Source organism: Anguilla anguilla, chromosome 9 (genome assembly GCF_013347855.1).
Source record: "Anguilla anguilla isolate fAngAng1 chromosome 9, fAngAng1.pri, whole genome shotgun sequence".
NCBI lineage: Eukaryota > Metazoa > Chordata > Actinopteri > Anguilliformes > Anguillidae > Anguilla > Anguilla anguilla.
In genome coordinates, this window is record NC_049209.1 from 3605069 (window position 1) to 3627105 (window position 22037).

A 22037-nucleotide genomic window follows, 5' to 3' on the forward strand; every position below is an offset into this window, starting at 1 on the left:
TCCAGCAAGCCCTTTATTTCGTGCACTGACATGAGTAATGAGGGCAGTGGTGGGGTGCTGCCGCATCCAATAGAATACGAAGGGGGGGGGGGGGGGGGGGGGGGGATAGTTGCTTACTCCAGTCCTGTGCTTAGCAATCCAGAGCACAACTGCCATGTTACCATGCAGGAGCTTCTGACAGAGGTAGCAGGGGTGCAACATATCCAGGTGTATTTGTTGGGACAGGAGTTCCTTGGTCCATGCTGCACTGCAATGGCTGCTGAGATTCAAGATAGCCTGCTGGATCTTGAGCACCACCTAGGGGACGAGCACAGTAATGCCGACAGCCTCTCATGCTGTCCCTGTGACACAGTGCCTGTGTGAGCCCCAGGCTGCTTGCTTTGATTGACAGGAGGGCCACACCCTCATTTAAGTACATACTTATTGCTTCTTTTTAATTTTTTATGCAGAGAAAATAACACATTAAAAATAAACCAGTCTTTTAAACAGTTATTTTTTCAGGTCACATGCATTCTTCAAGGGAGCTGTATCATCAAGCGAGATTCAAACCTATGCCACTGCTGATATGCTTATTATGCCATGCTTTTAATGACATCATACCTTAATGTCCTAATGACATTAATAGCAAATTAACTTATAAACAAGAAAGGAACAACACCAGTTGTTGGATACATATATGACTAACAAGTAAGACAACAATTGTATCTGTAAATAAAATCTTTTAAATCACCTGGTGGAATAAAAGACGGCTAAATGCAGCAATTCAACATACTCATAATACATTTATACGTGAATAAACCGGTTAATGGGATTTATTTGCTAATAAATGTATTTGTATGAATAGTTTGCCCTAATGGCTTCAGTTTTAGTTCCGAGTTAAACGAGGTTCCTGAATTCCAGTCCTGAAGGTTTTTGTCGTTCCTACTTTACTTTCTATCAATAGCTAAATCAGGAGTTGGAAACAAGTTATGTGAACTCTTTAGCCAATTAGGATGTTGTGAAAGGAATCATGTCTACACTTTAATAAAATCTGAGGTCTGAGCCATGCTCATATAATGTTGCAGTTATATCGACTGAATAAAGATCCAGTACAAATTCAAAACATTTCCCCCCATTCATTTCCCCATGAAAACGTAACTCCCACAATTTCGTCCAAGTATCACGTCATGAATCCCCATTTGGCTGGTTTCCGCCAAGATGGCAACCTGTAATCTATCTAACGCCAAGAGGATGGTTTCCAGGTATGGGGGGCTAGTTTATTTTCATGACAGTGTGTACAAAAATTCAGTCTATCACGGCAGTGCATGTAATCTGGACTCGGATTCGCACAGCGGGAAATATATATTAATGTGGATTACCTTGTTAAAATATGCGCCTTATCGTTGAAGGAAACAACTAAGCGTAAGTTTGCAAACAATTTGCCTTCACTCCTTGACTGAAGTTAGGCAGCCAGATGGCTACTAGGCTACTATGGCCGAGTAACTATTTGTTTGTTTATTATGTGTCTCTTATGTTAGCTAGTGTAGCTGTTTAGAATGGCTTGTGCTGTAGCTAAATCGTCAGAGGAACACAATTGTGGCTAATGTTAGCGATTGCTAGTCTTCAGAGGTGTTGCTACATTGGAAGCAAGCTAACCAGAGTCTCGTGGCACGCGCATTAACTCTGTCAGGTAAACATTAATCAATAATAAAATTAACAATGTGTAATATTTGCCGTGCCATTAATCATCTAGCTGGTTGGTTCGCTTGGCTATCTTATTTGTACATTCTGAGTTAGTTAACGCTGTATAAACAATATTATAGCTAGCTAGTTAACTTGGTTATCCAAACAGGCCCGGCTCCACGGTTGGGCCAGGTTGGGCCTGGCCCAACCAATCACGAGCTTGGCCCACCCTGGCGATTTGCATATTAACTACAGTGTCTCTCTCTCTATAATTTTTTTTTTTTAATTCCCCATATGATTCAGTAATACAAATGTACAAAACAGTCAGCCTAGTAACGCTATCGATAACGTTAGCGGCGAGGCTAAAGATGCTGGTCAACCTTGCAGCAGTGCCGCTGCTAATGTTGCCGACGACTTAAACCGAAACACGGCAAGTCGACCACTTTTAAAGTCATACCCCCGCCGACAAATTAGTGGTAGGGAGAGATGCTTTCAAGCCGCTTGGTATCAGTCCAGTCCCTGGCTTGAATACTCCATCAAGAAAGATGCATGCTTTTGTTTTCCCTGTCGTGTTTTTAGTAGTCCTCCAGCTAATGACAAGGATAGTGTGTTCGTCTCTACTGGATTCACAAACTGGAAAATGGCACTCGAACGCGACAGGGGTCCACAAAAGCATGCATCATGCCAGGGCCATTTGCAAGCTACTTCTGCATAGGTGGAATTTCGCAGAAGACAGGAGAAGGGTGAAATTGTTGCGTCCTTATTAGGTCCCCAACAAATCAAGAAGAATCGTTGCCAGGTGGGAAATATTAAACTATTGTAGCCTACAGCCCAGCGCCTGTTTCAAAGCTCGGTTTATATGCTGACAGCCTGTGGCAAATGATCACATGCAACGGACAACATGTTATTTTTTACAGCTCGGGGAGCAACGTCCACTGATCTGTTAAAAGAAAAAAAAGAAAAAACAAAAAAACCCCGGCAGATACAGAAGCTGTAACGACACAGTGAATCGCCGTGTAAGGATTTTCTGTTGCGTGCGTTTGGACTGCAACAGAGATTGCGCTCGAGACAGAGACGGTCATGAGTGAAAGATGACTCATGTTAAGGGCACGTACGTCTGGACAAGTAGGTCTGTGGCGGAACCTCGAGTTGAACTGAATGGGGCACTTCATCTCATGATTAGGACGCACACACACGCACGCATCAGTCTCGTGGCCAAGTTGAGGAATTTTTTTAATGGTTGCCGGTTATATTAATAATGTAATTGGCATACCAAACTACAAAATAGATATCACATGCCATGCCAAAGAAATGGATGCATGGGTTACTTCTGTGGGTGTTCCACCATGTAAAGGCATTTTTAACTCTTTCTCCTGGGAGTCAGCTCTTCACTAATACTGAGGCAGGATAACTCTCAAGATCAACAGGGATCTTCAGGGTGGGAACGAGCTCTTTGGGAGAATACCTGTGAAGTAAATCCTGCGTACTACAGATTATCTAGTTTATCTAACCGATTAACACGCTAGTTTGCGCGACGGTGTCCTTTTCATGCTACTGTCAGGCGGGATGTGTCAAAGCAGCGGGGACCGTCTGCTGCTTTACCCGTGGAGGTTTACACTCATTCACAAAGTTCAGTGCTGTTCACGCTCGTCTCTGTTTAGGCTTGGGATCAAATCTCGGCCGTGGTTCTTTGTGCTACTGAACGCCGGTGTGCTGTTGTACTCGGCCTCTTTCTGCTGTGAATCAGGTCTGGGTATTGGATGGGGGCTCTGGGGGATTGAACACTGCGCTGAAGGTCTGGCTCGCCTTGCTCAAACCAGTTGTTCGGAGACAGTAATGAAGAAAAATACCCTGGGGATGGTGCAATATATCACATTCAGCAGCTTTACGTTCCACACACTGTACTGTACGCACACAGGGCTGTCGCCTTAAAGCATGTGATTACTGCATACAGCAAGTTATTTAAGCCAATAAGCCACTAATAAATTAAATATCAGGAACCGCTGTACAGTTACATTTGAAATGCAGAACTGTAGTGGGGTGTGAATGAAAACACGAGCCTCTCTGTAGCTTATTCCACAACTGAAAAGATGGAAACTCACAATTCTCTTTGAAATGAGACCTGAAAGACTACCTACCTGAAAAGACAGACTGTAGGTGTGTTTTGCCCTGAATGATAATTGGCAAACTACTTGAACTATTCAGATTAAAATGATTGAACTATTCCTATTATAAGACATTAGCCATTGTGTATGAATAAGAAGTGCACATTGAGGAATTCAGCAAGTGTAATCCAAATGCAAACCTTACATTACCTTGGCATGCCCTTATTAACCCACATTGCTGTAACCTCTCACTGAATTACACCCTTTAATATATTCCTGCTTTGCTAAAGCTTTCAGTCTGAATTATTAACCTTCATAACCTTCATTTATACAGGGTAGGTTGACTGAGCATGCATGCTCTTGTGCAGCAGCATTCTGTGAATGCCCCCCCGCCCCCTTCCCAAGCAGCCTAACCTGCATGTCTTTGGATTTTTCTGCATCATTTAAAATGGCCGCGTGGGGGCAGACTGGGAGGGTGTTGTGCATTTGGGGTCAGACCCTTTCGGCGCGAGGGATAGCCTGCTGCAGTGCCATCGGAAGGGACAGCTGGGGTTCGCGGTCTGGTGACGGACGAGCGAGGCTCAGGTAAGCATCGCTCGCTCGCTCTCTCTGCTGATGTCATCAGTGGTCTGGACATCATCCCGGGGCTAACGCGAGCTGCGCCAGCCATCGGGGGGGGGGGGTGGGGGGGGTCGGTGGGGGGTGGGTGGGCGGGCAGGCGTGTCTGCAGCACCTGTCCCGTTTCAGACCGCTCCGGGACGCCTATATGAGAGGGAAGTAGTTCTGGGGATGGGTTTGATGCAGCTTTGAAGTCATGGTGTTGGGATGTGGGCTTGAGAACAGGTCATGGGGGGAGTGGAGCTGACGGAAAAGAGCGAGTCGTGTAATTGGTTGATCGGCGGAGGCGGGAACGACACGCGCCTCCCTGCTCGCCGCTCTCTGTTCAGCCGACAAAACGACGATGAGAAGAGCGACCTCCGACCCGGACGGCCACGCCCACTCATCCTCTGAGGGCGACGGGGCCAAACGCAAGGGCAGGGTTGCCAGTTCCCCGTGCGATCCCCCCCCCAAGCGGACATCCCGCGGGGAGGACTGGGGGAACCTGCCGCACCACGTGGTCCCGCAGGTGTTCCAGTACCTGTCGCCGGTGGACCGGGCCTGGGCCCGAGCCTCGTCCGTGTGCCGCCGCTGGAACCAGGTCTTCCACATCCCCGACCTGTGCTGCAGGTTCGAGCTCAACCAGCCCGCCAGGTCCTACCTGAAGTCCACCCATACCCTTGACCTCATCCAGCAAGATCATCAAGAAGCACGCCCCTAGCACCTGCAGTACGTCAGCGTCAAGGTGAGGGCCATTTCGCTGCTCGTGGGCGTCGGCTCGCTGGGCGTGGCTGAGGCTGGGTCCGAGCCTTCGTCACGCCATTAAGCCCTGACCTGCTTATGACGTGAAAGGGCAATTTAAAAAAATGCTAAAATGTAGCCTTGCAGTCATTTATTTGCAAATGTAGAAAATCAGAGGATCAGTTTCGCTACAGTGGAGTCTTAATTTCCTCCCTCATCGCTTCCAATTTCCGGTGCCTGTGTGCGCGATATTCCGCTTCTGTAATGAAATGGTTGGTTGATTTTAATTTTGTAGAGAGTCAGTTTTTTTCCCCCACTTTTTCCAAATGAGCATTCTGAGCATATGCAAGTTAGTGCTCTGATGTATTTGGCTTGAATTTGTTATTCAAATGCTTGACAGTTTTCACTGAAATTGAGTGTGCACAATCCAATCTCATTTCATTCCCGTGTGCCTCCAGTTCCCAGAATGAACTGTGAAGCAGGCTGTGGCGCTTCTACCTGTTAGCACAAGGCTAGCGGCTAACAAAGTGAATGTAAATTCAAATTCTGAACAATAAGGCACATGACAGCTCGGTGTGTAAGCAATGGCTGCTATCTACCATTACACAAAGGGTTAGTGTGTGTTTGTGAATTTCTGTTATCAAACGAGGTTTTGGAAGGCCAAGCGATGACATTTTCAAAAGGATTTTCTCTTGTTTTTGGACAAGTCAGCTTGAGGTAGTTCACAAAACCCGTAAGATTAATTCAAACTGTTCTTTGGTTTTCGTATTGACACAACCAGTAACCTTTACAACGTGTCTATATCATGTAGGCCTATGTATAGTAGGATTAAGGATCAACATGTTAAATGCAAACCTTTCCCTTCAGCTATCGCAGGTCTAAGACTGTATTTATCAGCGTTGCACAAGCAGAATGGCTATATCACGTCCACGCACGCGTACTGTGGCCGGGCGGCGAGCAGGGCGACGCTGGGCTGGGTTGGCCTGCGCTGCCCCCTCCTGGTGGAGCTGGGGGTGTGCGCCAGCGGGCTGGAGCCGCTGGATGAGGAGCTGAACCGCTGATCCGTTTCGGTGGGAACTCACGTTGTTTTGGTGTTAAAGTTGAACGAACTTATCACATCAGCTAATGTAATACACTCAACATCGTCAGAAATGCACTGGAAGGACTGTTCTCACTGTGTATACGTATATTGTAATATACACTTTTTCAAAATAAAAAAAGCTATAATGAGAATGATTTAAATTATTTTTTATTGATTACGACTGGTTATTATACACTGGTATTTGCACAGGTTTATAGAGCCTAGCAGCACTCACTGAATTAAAAAAATTAAAAAAGAGAAAGAAAATATATTTGTAGCCAAAGCCGCCCCCGGCCCCCCCCGCCCCCCCAACTCCCCCCCCCCCCATACACACACACTAGGTATTCTGCTGTGATGTGAATTCATGAGGACATGATCATTGTAATTATCTGAGTAATGCTATGTGGCAGGTATTGTAATTCTTTTGTAAAACATGACAGACAAATTGACTTTTAGACAATAGACAAATGCACAGTCATGCAGTGTTTATACAGTAAAGTACCTTTATTCTGAAAGGAAAAAAGCTGGTTTGCTTTTAAGTTCTGAGCAGTGTTGCCACCTTGTGGTACATGTTAGCCACTGCAAGTCAAGCCTACAGAGTGGTACATGATCGTTAGATTAAATGTGATTAGATGCGATAAGCAGCTGACTGGATGTGATAAGAACTACATGTACAGGAGTGCAATCTATAGAGGTGTGCAAGGTCGAGACACAAGCCACAAGGGGTCCAGTGTGAGTGGTATAGAGGTGTTGGAATTTGCTACTCCGTAAAGCATCTTTGTGACTGTTCTCTGTAAAAAGCACTATACAGAAATAAAAGTTAATGGAATTGAGAATTTTTAGGGACGTGTTATATTTGTAAGAGCCAGAGAGTCTTGGATAAGGAGTAGTAATACTGCGGTATAATCAATCGCTCTGGTTCAAACCCCTAGACCACAAAACTGCATGACAACTGGAATGGCTGTCCCAAGCTGTGAAATAAGGATAAGCTGTTCAAGTTTTGATGCAGTTCTGTGGTCTTTCCGCTTAAACCTGAAATTAAGCTGCAGCTGTGCTCGCTGCAGTTGACCCCACGTGTTTTAAATCCGCGCTCTCTCCGCGTGGATTTTGCCGCCGTTTCAGAGCGATCCCATTGGCTGAGCTCAGATAAAGGGGGAGGGGTCGGAGCGGTCACACATCTGCACCTGCAGGTGGGAGGTGATGCCGGAGAGTCTCTCCTGGAGGGGCAGCAGGTACCCCAGCGGCTCCCCCCGCGAGACCCCGCCCCCGTAGCGGTACGGCCGGACGTTGAAAATCCTCACGCAGAACACTGCCGGGGGACGAGAGGCAAGCGTGCACCCCGTGTCACCAAAACGATGAGGCATGTAGCGTACCCTGCCCCCCGCAATCCCCTTCACACCCAGCAGCACCCACTCTGTTTCCACCGAGGCATTGGGGCAGCAGCGTAGTATAATGGGTCAGGAGTTGGTCTTGTAACCTGAAGGTCACAGGTTCGACTCCTAGGAAGGACACTGCCGTTCTACCCTTGAGCAAAGTGCTTTACCTGCATTGCTTTATTATATATCCAGCTGTATAAATGGATGCAATGTAGACAGTTGTGTGAGTCTCTCTGGATACGTGTGACTGCTAAATGCCTGTAATGTAATGTAATTCAGCAAACTGAGCTCACGTGTATTTACATACAGCCGGGGCTGAGCTGGAAATTTCAATGAAGAAATTAATTTTAAACGCCTTGCCCGAGAGTGCAATGGCTGAGCACCACCAGGGAATCGAGCCTGCAACCCCTGTGTTACGAGCCCAATTCCCAACTCATTATAACGCACTGCTATCGATTTCCTGTCCGGTAACTCAAGGTGACTTGCATACCTTACCTTTTATAAATGTTAATTTACACAGATGAATGTTGTATTGAATGAGACAACTCAGATTGCCTCCTGCTGTAGGGTGCAATGGCACTGACCCTCCAGGGAATAGTCCTTGAGCCTCCTGTTACAGTCTGGGCCTCAGCAAAGCTAGGCCACGTTACCCTTTTACACGATATCACATTGCATTCATTTAGCTAACACTTAACCAGGTCGTTTTACGGAGTGAAGTACAAAAGTACCTTTAAGAGCAGCAGTGCTACAGAAAATGATTGGGAACACTTTTAGAACACAAGAGTCATCGCAGCTGGGATCAATTGCCAATGTCAGCTATCCTGATAGATATATTCAAATGATATAACCCTTTGAAGAGTAGGTTTTTTCAAAATTCTGCAACTAGAACTGAAACAACCCATTGCGTTCAGCTAACAGTAGTGATGGTTACATAGGCAATAGAATATTCAGTTGAGAACATTCAAATCCCGTATTTATCATCTTACATCTTAAAGGGTTAAATTAATTTCCAAGATTGTGATGCATTATCCTTATCCTGTGGCATTGTGGCCTTCCTTTTCTTCCTCGTATGCTGTTAAGCATTTAAAATATAAAGCTGTATTACTGTATATCTATAAACCACAATAAACAAAACTATAAAACTAAACCAATAAATGTTATTGTCCGAAGGGCAGCACACTGTAAGGAATTTATATTTCTCCAATTATTGGCATCGAGAAGTCCAGATCGACATTGGTCGACTTTGCCCTTCAGATCTCCACGCGCAAATCAGAAGGAGCTTGTTTATTCATGCGTCCCGTAGCCAAGGTTACGGAGACCGAAAACGCATTACAATTAGCGGCGGTGGCAGCGACTCTGTCTCGCGGCGGCTGTCTTGTCTGCGCACGAGCCACTGCAGATACCAAAGGCGACGTGCCGAGCGCGGAACTTTTAATGACGATCGTTACTCACAGATGTTTACGCGCCTCTCCGCCTTTGATGAGATTTCAAAAGCCGCCGGGTGGTCCAAGTGTCACAGGCAAAGTAAAGTTCAGCGAAATCTCCGCAGTGCCGCTAATCCGCTTTAATCCTCGTAAACCCCACCCCTCCTCCTGCCAGCGCTGGCCTAGCCAGACGTTAGCCTCGCATCAACCTTTCTTTCTCACGCGCAGCACGCCGGTACTCGCTGCAGAGAAAGAATTACGATCTTCAATTCGCCTTCCTAATAATAATAATACCTTCCTTATCATAATACTATCATTACATTACAGGCATTTAGCAGACGCTCTTATCCAGAGCGATTTACACAACTTTTACATAGCATTTTACATTGTATCCATTTATACAGCTGGATATATACTGAAGCAATTCCGGTTAAGTACCTTGCTCAAGGGTACAACGGCAGTGTCCTTACCCGGGAATCGAACCTACGACCTTTTGGTTACAAGCCCAGTTTGGTTACTTTTGAAGGAGGTTTTATATTTTGTTGTTCGTTTCACACAGTATTTTCAGACTTAGACCATGACTGTACAAAATTGTAGTGTTGGGGGTATGCGTTGTCAACGCCAGCCCTTGCTGGATGGAGACCTGGGTTTGGCGAATGGCTTTGAGTGACGCTCGCTGACATGAACTGACAGAGACCGCCTACCTGAATTGGACAGTTTAACTCCGTCATACTGGATGCCGTCCTTTCCCCGCCACTGAGCAGGCCCCCCCAGGGTGCCCTGGAAGGGGGCCCTGATGACTGAGTAGTCCTCACACACCACGTCCACCGCCTTGTGGATTCTACCCCCCCTGGAAGAGACAGAGGGGACAGCACTGAACCTTCCCTGTAGCACTTCATCGGAACCCCTGGCTGTACTAGCTCACTATCAGTGTGCTTTTTCAGAATGCAGGCCTGTACTAGCTCACTATCAGTGTGCTTTTTCAGAATGCCTGGCTGTACTAGCTCACTATCAGTGTGCTTTTTCAGAATGCCTGGCTGTACTAGCTCACTATCAGTGTGCTTTTTCAGAATGCAGGCCTGTACTAGCTCACTATCAGTGTGCTTTTTCAGAATGCCTGGCTGAAAACTGTGCACATATGCTCTAGTATGAAAGTATATCATACATTTAGTTTTTTTTTTAACCTGGAGCCAGACCCAAATGCCATATTACATTTGTGTATCGACACACAGGCTTGGTCTGTAGGTGTGCATATGGTGCTTATGAAAACTTACGCCACTTCGCCACCAGGGGGAGTGCTCTGTATTGCATTAGAGACCATACCGCAGACGACGCGGTTCTTTTTTTTCTCCTCACCTCGCGAAACTTAACGAGTCCCTTTTTTTGTACCTAATGCCTTTTTATAACTCCCCCGTAACCCCCGCCCCCCCCCACCCCGCCCCCCCTTCAGCCCTGTCGGGGGGGAATGCTGAACGACTCTGCACTTCAGTCGCTGACAAACAGGATGAATGCCGCCGCCTCTCGTTTGAGCGAAACGCACGGCGAGCGCGGCGTACAGAACGGGGCATGCATCATAATTAGCAGGACGCCTGCCGGCGCGGCGGCGGCGGCTAGCCCGCTAGCCCGCTAGCCCTTAACCCGAATGTGGGTGGGTTATATTTTAGGCCGGGAAGCCGCTGCTGTACCCTCGGGCAGGGCATTAACCTGAATTGCTTTAGTAAATATCCCGCGGTATAAATGTCTAACGTACAAAATGTAATTAAACAAGGGGTCTGACTCACTGTGGTCATTACAGATCCCCTGGTACTTGCTACAAATGGGGACCCCCCCCCCCCACCCCTTACACCCCCTACACCCCCCACCCCTCTGTTGTTGTCTGACCACATGCTCAATATGTCTCTCTTAAGCTGGCAAACCAGCCGTTCCCCAGTTTAATTGGCTGTTTGAACCCGTCTGTCTCCACCTCGCTCGGGGGGGCGGTGAGCAGTCCCGGCTGGATAATGGGCGCCGCGCGTCGCCTGGGCCCAGGTACCTTTTCGAGCCGAAGGTCCCGCAGCCGAAGGCGTCGCACCCCCTCACTCTGTTCCGGTGGTGGCCGGAGCACAGGGCGCCCCAGGCAGTCGGGCCTGGACGGAAAGATTCGGGACACCTGTCACCCAGCGGGACTGAGGAACAGCTCGACTGCAGTTAGCCCACGGATTCTGTTTACAAGCTGCAGAAGCGGGGGAAGAAGCGAGACGGGTGTTACCTGGCACGCAGCACTGCCGCGTTCTGGGTCCGGCGCACCTGTCCGGCAGGTACCTGCCCTGGCATAGGTAGGTGGAGCGCTGGCAGATCCCGCCCACGCCCGCGCAGGTGGCATCGTTCCTCAGCTTTCTGCCCGCTTGGTCACCTCGGGACTCTGGGCCGTTTCTGCCTCTCGCCCTCACTTTGGGCTCTGTGGCCTTTGGGTTAGGCCCCGCCTCTATGGCTTTTGGGTTAGACCCCGCCTCTTTGCCTTTTGGGTTAGGCCCCACCTCCTTGGCCTTTGGGTTGAGCCCCGCCTCTTTGCTCTTTGGGTTGAGCTCCGTCTCTTCGACCGTTTGATACACCGGCGCCGCTCGACCTTCCCCCTCCTCATTCTCGAGGCTGAGAGCAAACAGGAGCACTTGAAGGCAATCAAGAGGGAAGAGAGGAGATCAGGACCCCGAATCACGGCGCTGTCAAACCCCGCAGGCAACGTGCTCAGAACCCTCAGCCAAGTCAAACAGTGTGAATCCCAAGTGAAGATCCTAACCTCTTTTACTTCACTCACCCGCTCCTACTACGTGACATTTAATTTTATTTGACAGAGGCTTTTATCCAAAGCGACGTTCAACGCGACGGCGCACCGAAGGTCGTTGGAACAACTAACAGAACACAGGTCAGATAAGGTACAATTCTCAAACTGTCGTTTATCCATGGCCATGTGAGCATCAACTCTATAGTTCACGCAGTAAGCGCAGGCCAAGTCTGTAAAGTTACCTCAAGTCGTACACTGAGAAGTGAGTCCTGATTACAAGAGACGTGATAAAGAGCTACAACGCACTACAGCTGTCATACTGAAGACCCTAACCACCACGACTTCATCCATCTACACAGGCTGGGGGTCTGTGGCAGATTTGGGGGACAGGGACGGGGGGGGGCGGCGGGGGGATAACGACTCCGGGTTTATAGTGCTTCCCTTCGCTCGGCCACCCGTCCCTCCATCAAATTGCCCTCCCTGACAGGTAATGAATTTCAATCACGGCTCCTGGCAGCCCGACACAAAGGCTGGGTGACTGTAATTGAAGGGAGCCGTTTATCACCGTCCGAGTAATCGCGTCTCATTGGCCGTTCCTTCCCCGTCCCGCGCGGACGGCGGCGAGCGGCGAGCCAGCGGACGTCCATCGTTCCTAAAACGGTTACGGTCTACCCCTGAATTATCGAATATTAATAAATCCTGTAAATACCACGGCGGCGGGTTTTAATCTCGCTTGAACGGGTAGCGTAACCTTTTTAGCGTAGCGGGACTTTCCGCTCAGTAAAATTCTTAGCGGAGGATTTAGTGCTAGAAGGGCCCCTGCTTGCGTCCTGACCGATGAGGCAATAGTGAGGGTGAGGTCCAATTAACGTCAGGTTGCATGTTCAAATCCTGGCTGGGGACTTGCTGTGGTAGCCTACCTCTGAGGAATGCGCTCAACCAGACTCTATTCAGCAAACAGCTGCAACTGATCATATGTAAGTTACTGAGCGCAAGCCTGCGTAAGTTTATGTGCTGAATAATAATATTAATAATAATAATAATAATAATAATAATGTCTTTATGCAGTTTGTAATCTTACAAACACAGGCTCTGGTTCAGAAGTAATTCATCTAATGTTGCATGAAATATTCAATCATGCTTTAAACCGCTCTAATTCCACCAACAAGCTCAGCCTTCTGGAATTCAGTCAACATCGTGTAAATACGCTTCTCTTCGTGTAAACCGCTCTTCTGGAAACCGGTACTCTTGCTGCACTTGGATTTGTTGGCTGTGTCCCCGTACTTTACGTAAAAAAAAGGAATAAATGCGTAAACTAAGCCGTAATATGATGGGGGGGGGGGGGGGTTTAAAGTCCAATAATACAATAATATGCGTAGCATTTAAGACGTGGGATACTTACAGCATGGAAGAACAGCGGGAATAAAAAAGGTCTTCGACCGCATTCTGACGGCCTCCTGAACGAGCCCGGAAACAGCGACGCGGCGGCCAGCAAACAAGCGGGCCGAGCTGCGTCTGTCACAGGGATGAAGTCTTCAAATACCACTTTCCTCGCAAAACGGATTTCAGAAAGCCTGTCTGAAGCTTCCCGAGTAATTAATTTACAGAGATTGAGAGATTTTAACGGCTAAAAATGGATTCCGTTTTTGGCGGACGCTGTTGCAAAGCGGTTGTCGGTTGTAGAGCTTACCCGCGCGGCGGGGCCGTGAGTTAGCGCTCAGAGCAGCACAAGGAGAACACTGTGGGGATTCAGGTCAGCTCGCGCGCGAGTGCGGTCCACCTCCGTCCGCAGGATATTTCGTCCCGCGTCGGTGTTGATATTGGCAGTTCGAAGCGCATTACCGGACCCTTTCTCAAACAGACCTGAGTTAGAATGCCAGCTGCCCTATAAACAAGAATGTTTTGAAAGTCATGTTGAGGTGTGAGACCTGCAGTTGATTTCCCCACGCACAAATGCGAACAGGATATTTTTTCTACCACCTCTTATTTGTTCAGAAGAAGCCGTGATCCGGGTCAACCAAAGATAGCTTTTGTCGTACATGCTCTCTCTATCCTATTGTGTAAGGGTATGTTTCCTGAATAATTTGATGTAACACAGAGTCCAAGAGGGACCAAATGTGATCACGTGAAATCAGAATTTATCACCAAACTCTTTATTGTACAAGGTCCCCATCTGGGATCCACCCAGCAAAATTGAGATAATTATTATTATATTATAATTATAATAATAGACTATTCATGGCATGACAGAACGCAGGCGAAAAAGACAGGCGATTGCAGCTTAAATGCAAATGACCTTCGTGACCTTGCAGCACAGACTATGAAACAAAAATGTGTGTTTTAAATCACATTGCCCATAATCTCGGTAAAAGCGTTCGGATCCTAATTTGCTTTCAAAGCAAGCGGTAACTTTGTGAAAGATGAATAATACATATTCTAAACCCGCCGCTTCACGTCCGCACGCCTACAGACGGTGATAGCAGTACGTCAGGCACATCACACATGAATTTGAAGGGCACCTGTTCCAGTGCGTTACAGATTGTCGGTGCAGACCAGGGAGTGAAAATAGGCAAGCCGTTTATTTTTCCTGAGAATCCCCGTGAGAGTTTAGACCTGGGTGCCGGAGCGGTGATGTAGCTGCTGTGCTAAATTTTAATGTGGGCGAGAATTCGGCGGCGGCAGCGGCAGCGAGAGCGGCGAGCTCGTCAGCTTTGACAGTCAAACGTCTTTCGCGGGGATTACGCGGCGCGGCCGAATCGATCGGCCGTACGGCGACGGATTAGAGACGAGTCGACCCGCCCCCTCGACCAGAAAATAAAGGAAAAAAAAAAAAAAAGCTTTCCCTGAGCGAATAAAAGCGCGGGTTGAGTCGAAGGTTCCTTCAGTCCCCCCCTCCTCTCCCGCACGGAGAAATGCGGCACGTTGGAGAGGGTCGTTTGAGAGTACGATGACATTTTCACTCCGGCTTCACTTTCTCATCCAGTTTTTTGCGCCGGCATTTCAAGGGGAGTGTGGAGATGCCACAAGTGTTTCCTAGCAACAGCCTGCACCACTCGCTCTCCAGCTCACCCCCCCCCCCCCCCCCCCCCCGCCCTCCTCCTCCTCCTCCTCCTCCTCGCATCGCACGAGCTGCGGCAATGCACCACTAGCCGCGGACCTGAAATACATTCTAATTCTCCTGACTCCTCCGCTCCCGCGCAAAAAAAAAACTGCGGGGCGACGACGACGGCGGAGACGGAGACTGACATTCAAGGCTCGCCGTCTCAGAAAGAGGCAGGAGAGACGATTCTCTCTGAAGGTGAACCGCGTCAGTTTCAAGGAAACTGCTGGCAGACGAATGAAAGGGGGAACCGCTGTGATATTTCACCGGTCTGCGAGCCGGGCATATTTTTGGCAGGGCGGACTTGTTGGACCACGAGACAGGCACGCCTCGCGAACCTTTTCGAAGCATTCGAATTTATGATGGATTGAAACGGCGTTTCGTGTAATCCATCTAGCTCTACGGGGCTGTAACTCACATCGCCTCCGCCAGGCTTATTTGTAAACATTTTTTTTTTTTTGGGGGGGGGGGGGGGAGACGCTGCAAAGGTGCTCGTCTGTTCTAGGTCAAAGAAAGACTGCACTTCCCTGTCTCGGCCAACAGGGGGAGACATTGCTCAAGGAATTCGCTCAGCTAATCGGCTTTTCGTGAATGCCTTGGGGAGTCCTCGTGGGACAGCGAATGTGCCGCAGTCTGGTCACCCCGCTGTTCCTCTTCCCACCTGCAGTAAAAACATTTTGGTGTGATCATCCTTAAAACAACACAGACAGGCTGCGCGAGGCCTACAGGTCAATGCAGCTGTCTGCTGGAACATCTTTTTTTTGAGCCTGGCTGAGAGAAAATGAGGCAAAAAGTCACACTAAGCATTGGTGTGCATTTGTTTCGGCTGAAGCTTACCAAGCAAATGTGTATCTCAGAAAGCCTTTCCTTTCATTACAATATAGTGTGTGTTTAAAGGTTAGCCCAGAAAACATCACACTGCAGCAAAATATTGCTTTAGCAGCATCTATTTCACAGCTGGGCAGGAAAGGGGCACAGACGTGGCAATACAAATGAGGTGAATCTCTGGTGTGCTGCTTTAAAAAACCAAGCACAGCTCGCATCACCTCCGTTAAAGTTTCACTCCCCTTAACCCTTTGAGGAGTAGGTTTTTCAGAATGTTTTTTTTGTTCCAAAATTCTAAGTCAGAGTTCCAGAACTCCACTGGCTTTCAGTTACCAGCGGTGATTGTGACATCAGCATTAGAATGTTCAGCTAAGAACATTCTAATCACATATTTGTGGATCTTACACCTTAGAGCATTAACTGTTTAACTGTTAAAAACTATTCTGCCGGGAACATGATGTGCGCTGTACCGTGAAGTAACAAAGAGTAGCTTTTCAGCATGCTTGCATTTTTCAGATTACTCGGATGCGTTTGAAGTTATTGGTGCGTGTTTTAAAATGGTTGATGCAGGTGAGACGTGGTGCAGTTCGTAGGACGGCCAACCCCTCGATGCCAAATGCTAATCTTATCCCTGCCAATAGACCATCTGGCCTGTTATCCCTTCTCTGTCTGTCACCCCCTCTGTTTTCTCCCAAACGAAAAATACAAAATTAGGGTAGCCTTTTTACTGTCCACTTCTCATAAGATTGTTTAGTATAGCTGAAAAGGTCAACACAACAGTTGTACCAAGACACAAACGTGTTTCTCAACTGCGATCAAAATGCGGTCGGACCAGCTAATTGTTATGTGGTGTTGGGTGGTGTATCCAGCCAAAGCACCGACTCTTCCTGAATTCTGACCATGGCTTTGTGTTCAGCTGAGTGAAACGCTATGACATTGATCAGAAAACTCACAAAAAATACAAAACAAAAAAAAACAAAAACAAGGCATAATAGGGAATTTAAAAAGAGAGTAAACACATTAGTCTTGCAAGAACTGAAACCGTGGCCTCAACTCCACTTCCAGCAACAAAACAAACATGAAACCCCATCAAAATCAAAGCCCGCCATCGTGATTAATACACGCCCCTTATCATTATTGATATACTGCTGCATAATGTCACCTGGCAGAAGTGGCTCGTTCAAAAAGATGCTTATCAATCATAATCCTTTCGCTGCCGGGCGGACGAGAGCTCGTAGCATTTACAGAAAGCCCGGCCACAGCTCGGTGACAGGGGAATTACTGCAGACCGCTGGGCTGCTCCAGCGCTTGCACCATCACGACACGGCGGACGCTCGCGCAGTCCCACTCCGTGAGAAAGCGGGCGACATAGCTCCGGAGGTAAGACCGATTGTCTGGCGGCCGGAGGGTTGCCGGTTCAAACCCCGCCCTGGGCGCGTCGAAGTGTCCTTGAGCAAGACACCTGACCCCCTAACTGCTCTGGCGAATGAGAGTCAATTGTAAAGCGCTTTGGATAAAAGCGCTATATAGATGCAGTCCATTTACCATTTACCAAATATGACCTTGACACCAGCCCGTCCAAGGTCACCCTTCCACGCTGTGCAGTTCGGACGGCAGGAGTCTATCTTTTTACTGTATGGCCCAGTCCTGTTTCAGACATCCACACTGTAATACAGTAGCTGATCTTTTTTGTAACCTTGTCATTACCACTGTAAGTAAAATAATGTTTCTCTTCACAATAGTTCCTGCCATTACACTTATGGGTAAAATAGCATTGCTGTTAACATTGGGTCCAACCGTAATTCATACACAACTCCTCATTTTAGAAAGGGCCTTGAAGACCTGGTCACTCCTGGGTTGGGTCTTTGAAAGAGATGCTAAACTGAGAACACGTTGAGCATTAGCATAGAGTTGATGCACTCATTTTAAGGAAGCAACTATGACAAAAATGCCACTTTCCCAGGTATATTGCTACTTTAAAAATGCATATTCCCCCCCATTCAAAGGAAATGCACTGAAGAGAGTAATTCTAATAAATATTCCACTCTGTTTTTACATTGAAAGTTAATTTACTGTGTGCAGTGATTGATTAAAAATCTAAACCAAAATGTCTCGTTGCAAAGCCCGTAACCTAATGCATGCAAAATGGGGCTCTCGCAAAACTTTTTCAATTTCAAATGGATTCAAAAAACTTTGTTGTCAGGTTCAGAATTAGCATTTTAGCTAGCGTAGGAAAAAAAAAAAAAAAAAACCACAAGAAAGAATCCGAAGTAATGCTTCTCATTCCCTATGCGAGTACTCAGAGAGACTGCCAACACACTTTCTTTTAATGGTGCCCTCATTTATGTTTAAACTAAATAAGCCACAGAGTGAAGAAAGGGCTGTGTTTCCACGAATGAGACTCAAATGCAGAGGAGGTTCTGAAGATCGCGCTTCAGAACCGGTGTCCGACTGGTGCCGTGGCTCAGGATCTGAGCCATAGTCACCAGAAGGTTGTGGGATCGGTGCCCCATCAACATTCACCACTGCTGTTTCAGCAAGGTGATGAAATCAATCGCTAAACTAGTACTACACTAGTAATATTTTATTGCTAAACTTGTACCCAAGTAGTGTTTAATTGCTAAACCTGTACACTGGTAATATTGTACTGCTAAAGTTGTAAACTAGTAATGTTTAATTACTAAATGTGTACACTGGTAACATTTTATCGCTAAACTTGTACACTAATAACGTTTAATAGCTAAACTTGTACACTGGAAACATTTTATTGCTAAACTTGTACACTAATAACGTTTAATAGCTAAACTTGTACACTGGTAACATTTTATTGCTAAACTTGTACACTAATAACATTTAATAGCTAAACTTGTACACTGGTAACATTTTATTGTTAAACTTGTACACTAATAATGTTTAATAGCTAAACTGGTACACTAGTAATGTTTAATTCCTAAACTTGTACTCGAGTAATGTTTAGAATACAAGCCAGTGTTGATCATTGCATGGCACAGAGTGTGTGGAGAGAGAACAATCCCCTGCAGTAAGTTAGCTGATCCATTGCCTGCATTGCTAAGAGCGTAGAAGGCTAGACTGGGGTTGTTGGTACTGCTGAAAGGAGCCTCAGCCACATCAGGGTCTATCAGACATTGATCAGAACCGGTGCAGATTGTGATGGATTGCCTCAGTGCACGGAATGAGAAGAGGGAAGGAGGGAGTGAGGGATGCAGTTGTTAAAGGAGGAACGTGTTCAGTTGGCATTGGTGCGTAAGAAGAAGTTTGGTGTGACTCTGGCCAAGTGCTGCCAAAGATGCCAGAAGTTGGTGTGGTTGGGGAAAAAAATTGATTTTGATACTGTGGTGAAAATCCCATATATGCCTTTCAGAAAATTCATGTTATTGGTGATAAAACTCCCCTTTACCTCTAGTATCAAAGGAAGCGACATGCAAGGACCTTAGTTTCAAATGAATTGACCGGTGATGCTCCTTTTAAGGCACATTTATATTTAATATTTTATTGTTAAATGTATGTAATGTGTCGGTGAGCCACAGAGATGGGTATCAGATCTGGACCATGGCAGTACTGACAGTGCTGATGGTAGCAGCCACACAGGGCAGTGAATGATTGGCCATAGAATCCCCCATGGAGGGGGGGGTTTCAGTCGGTGAAATGTCCATGTCTCCTCATGCACCACCAAAGTCCCCCTCTGCTCAATCTGGCAACCACACAGGCTACCTGCACAAGCTGCACATGAAGTTTACTCCTCCATTTTATTGTGTGCTTGAGCACTGCTGGTTAACTGTGGAGTGGACGGTGTGCCTGCAGACCATACCTCTTACACAAAAAATCAAGATTATTTAAATTATTTCTGGATTTCCTTTTGGGATAATGTTACAGTATATATAGCTGTGCAAAGTTAGATTATCTGTCTAGTGGTATTTAAAAAAACTGTTGGTTTGTTTGGTTAGCACTGCGCTCATTGATTGTAAAGAAGGCCTTCTTGATTATTTTGCACCGTTTTAAACGAACACAAGTTGCTCTGTAAAAGAGCACGTGCTAAGTGGCTGTGATGTTAGGGGGATTTACAATCGACCATTTGCCGTTGGGCAAAATGGGGCGAAATGTAAAAAAAAAAGAAAGAAAAGGAAATTAAACCATTTAACAGGATGGCAGAGTACAGTTACTTGCCCAATTAGCGGGGGGTAATTAAGACTATCTATTTCAGTGTAGTGAAAATTTGCTGGTGACACCCATCGCATCCCCCACAGGAATATGCACCTAACAATTACACAAAATAAAGACACTGCTTAAAACCAAGAACTCTTTATCTGTTTGACTCTAACAGCACACCTCACTCAATTTAAAACATAGTTCATTACGGAGCACCTAATTACATTCACATTATCTATAATTGCTAAATTTCCACATCCAGCTTTTCTGATAAAAAAACTGAAAAGACTTAAAAAAAAAAAAAAAAAAAAAAAAAAAAAAAATCTGCTCGACTTCCTTCCAATGTACAGTAATTATACTCCGAGCCAGTGATAACAAATACAATTTAATTAAAATAAAACTGTTCCCCCTGTACCTACTGTATTCTGCCAAGAGGATAAAAAAAGAGAAAAGACTTGGAACAATAGCTTAAAGAGAAAGGGCGAACTTTTAATTATAGAACAATCAGTTTTATTTGGTCCTGGGTGGATTTAATGCTGGCAAAAGACCGCATCTGGGCTGAGAACTCGAGAGGACGTGAACAACATTCAAATGCAGGGGGAGGCATGATCTAGCGGTATTTTCATTTAATTTTAATTTTTTTTTTTTTTTTTTTACAATATCACACACTGGAACAATATCATTGTCTACTCTCATGGTGAATTTTAATTGCTTGGATTGTTAGCAAACCGATGCTAAGGTTTGCAGAAAAGCAACCTTCTGTGACACTGCGTTAGTGGAATGCGAAGCATTGCAAATTACCTCATGCTGTAACGGATAAATTCAGGTGGACGTTCTTGCTTTTAGCTCGGATAAAACCAAAACATATTACGAACATTAACGTTATCGGTGTAATAACTGAGTTTTTAAGTCAGGCACACGAACTGAATTTAAAAGCAATCACGAAAAAAGAAAAAAAGAAAAACCCCCCGTGGCCTCAGCATTCATTTTGTCAGGATAGTGGTAGTACCAGGCAGTGGCCACTAGATGGCAAGAAGGGTTCACCGGAGAAGGGTGGCAGCACGTTTGCTGCAAGATGGAACGCAGAGCTTAATTACGACGTTTTCTCATGCAGGGCAACGTGATTATTTAAATTTCCCTGTTTAAAAAAAAAAGAAAGAGAGAAAATGTGTTTGGTTATTAATAATCGGAGCTATCACATTTCTTTCTCTTTTTTTTATTCGTTTCCTTTTTTAAATTGCTTTTTATGTTTCAAACCGAATGTGACGAACAAGACTTGACAAGCCAAGTTTGAGGGGGAAAAGCCGGTGACTCGTTTTCCCTCACCCTCAGATTTACGACTATGACCTCCTAAGATGGGGCAACAACAGAAACAAGACTCAACCAACATCAAGCTTTTTCCATCGCCCTCCAGGTAAGTTTGGTTGTGAAACCAAAAAAAAAAAAAAAAAAAAGGTCACATCATTAGCCTAAATCATACAAAATTACTGAGTAGGCTATCCTCCCATTAAATATGTTTCCATCGTTTGCTTTTTAAGAGATGACCTGAAATCTACGTGTATCCTGGATAATGGGCTGTGCGCATGATTGGCCCCATTATGTGTTAGGCTGGCAGTACAAATACAGCGTCCCCTGTTACTTACAGGGTGCTGCATGATATATTAACTTCAGTGACGGTAAAGGTCAAATAAGCAGTTCTTCTCTATGGATAGGCCATTAACAGGCTTAAGGACCCCTCCGAGTCCACTATATCCAATGGAACATGTCAGGAGCACCATTGATTACTTCATAGGTCGTTGAAGACAATGCATTTGAGGCCACTGCACAAAAAAACCCACTGAAAAGACCTATTCCCATGCACAGGCTAAGCACATAGCTGTGTCCTTCTATTCCAGCACCTGTCTGCAGAGAGTCTTTTTTTATTTTTATAATAGAGAAATATCTTTGCTGCAGTTGCGCAGCTGCAAGACGCGGTTTATTCGCTGCATATACTCACACAGCCAGAAACGGGAAAAGACATTTTCACGTGCGCTCAATTTCTGCTACTTTCCTTTCCTCTTCTTTCTCTTTTGTCTTTATCGTGGAAGAAAAAAAAGAGGAGAAGGCGGTAATTGGACAAGCGGCGTCCTTGTGATCTCCGCCACGGAAAGACCCCAGGAGACAGACGGGGCCGGTGGGGTGCGGGCGCGGGCGCGGGC

General features: G+C 46.3%; 2 protein-coding genes across 2 annotated transcripts; one reads left to right on the plus strand and one right to left on the minus strand.

The window, feature by feature from the left end:
- The first annotated feature begins 4689 nt into the window (after positions 1-4689).
- Positions 4690-6263, plus strand: LOC118235530 (F-box/LRR-repeat protein 21-like). The gene is made up of 2 exons (XM_035432970.1): positions 4690-5109; positions 5973-6263. Exon 1 carries the CDS (start codon positions 4729-4731, stop codon positions 5083-5085), a length of 357 nt encoding a protein of 118 aa, XP_035288861.1. The 5' UTR covers positions 4690-4728; the 3' UTR covers positions 5086-5109; positions 5973-6263.
- A 3338-nt stretch (positions 6264-9601) lies between these two features.
- On the minus strand, positions 9602-18152 carry LOC118235815 (myeloid protein 1-like). Its single transcript, XM_035433651.1, has 4 exons — positions 18125-18152; positions 11235-11633; positions 11019-11112; positions 9602-9836 (listed from the first exon to the last, which is right to left on the minus strand). The coding sequence occupies exons 1-4, from the start codon at positions 18150-18152 to the stop codon at positions 9602-9604; spliced, it is 756 nt and encodes a 251-aa protein (XP_035289542.1).
- Between the last annotated feature and the right edge of the window lie 3885 nt (positions 18153-22037).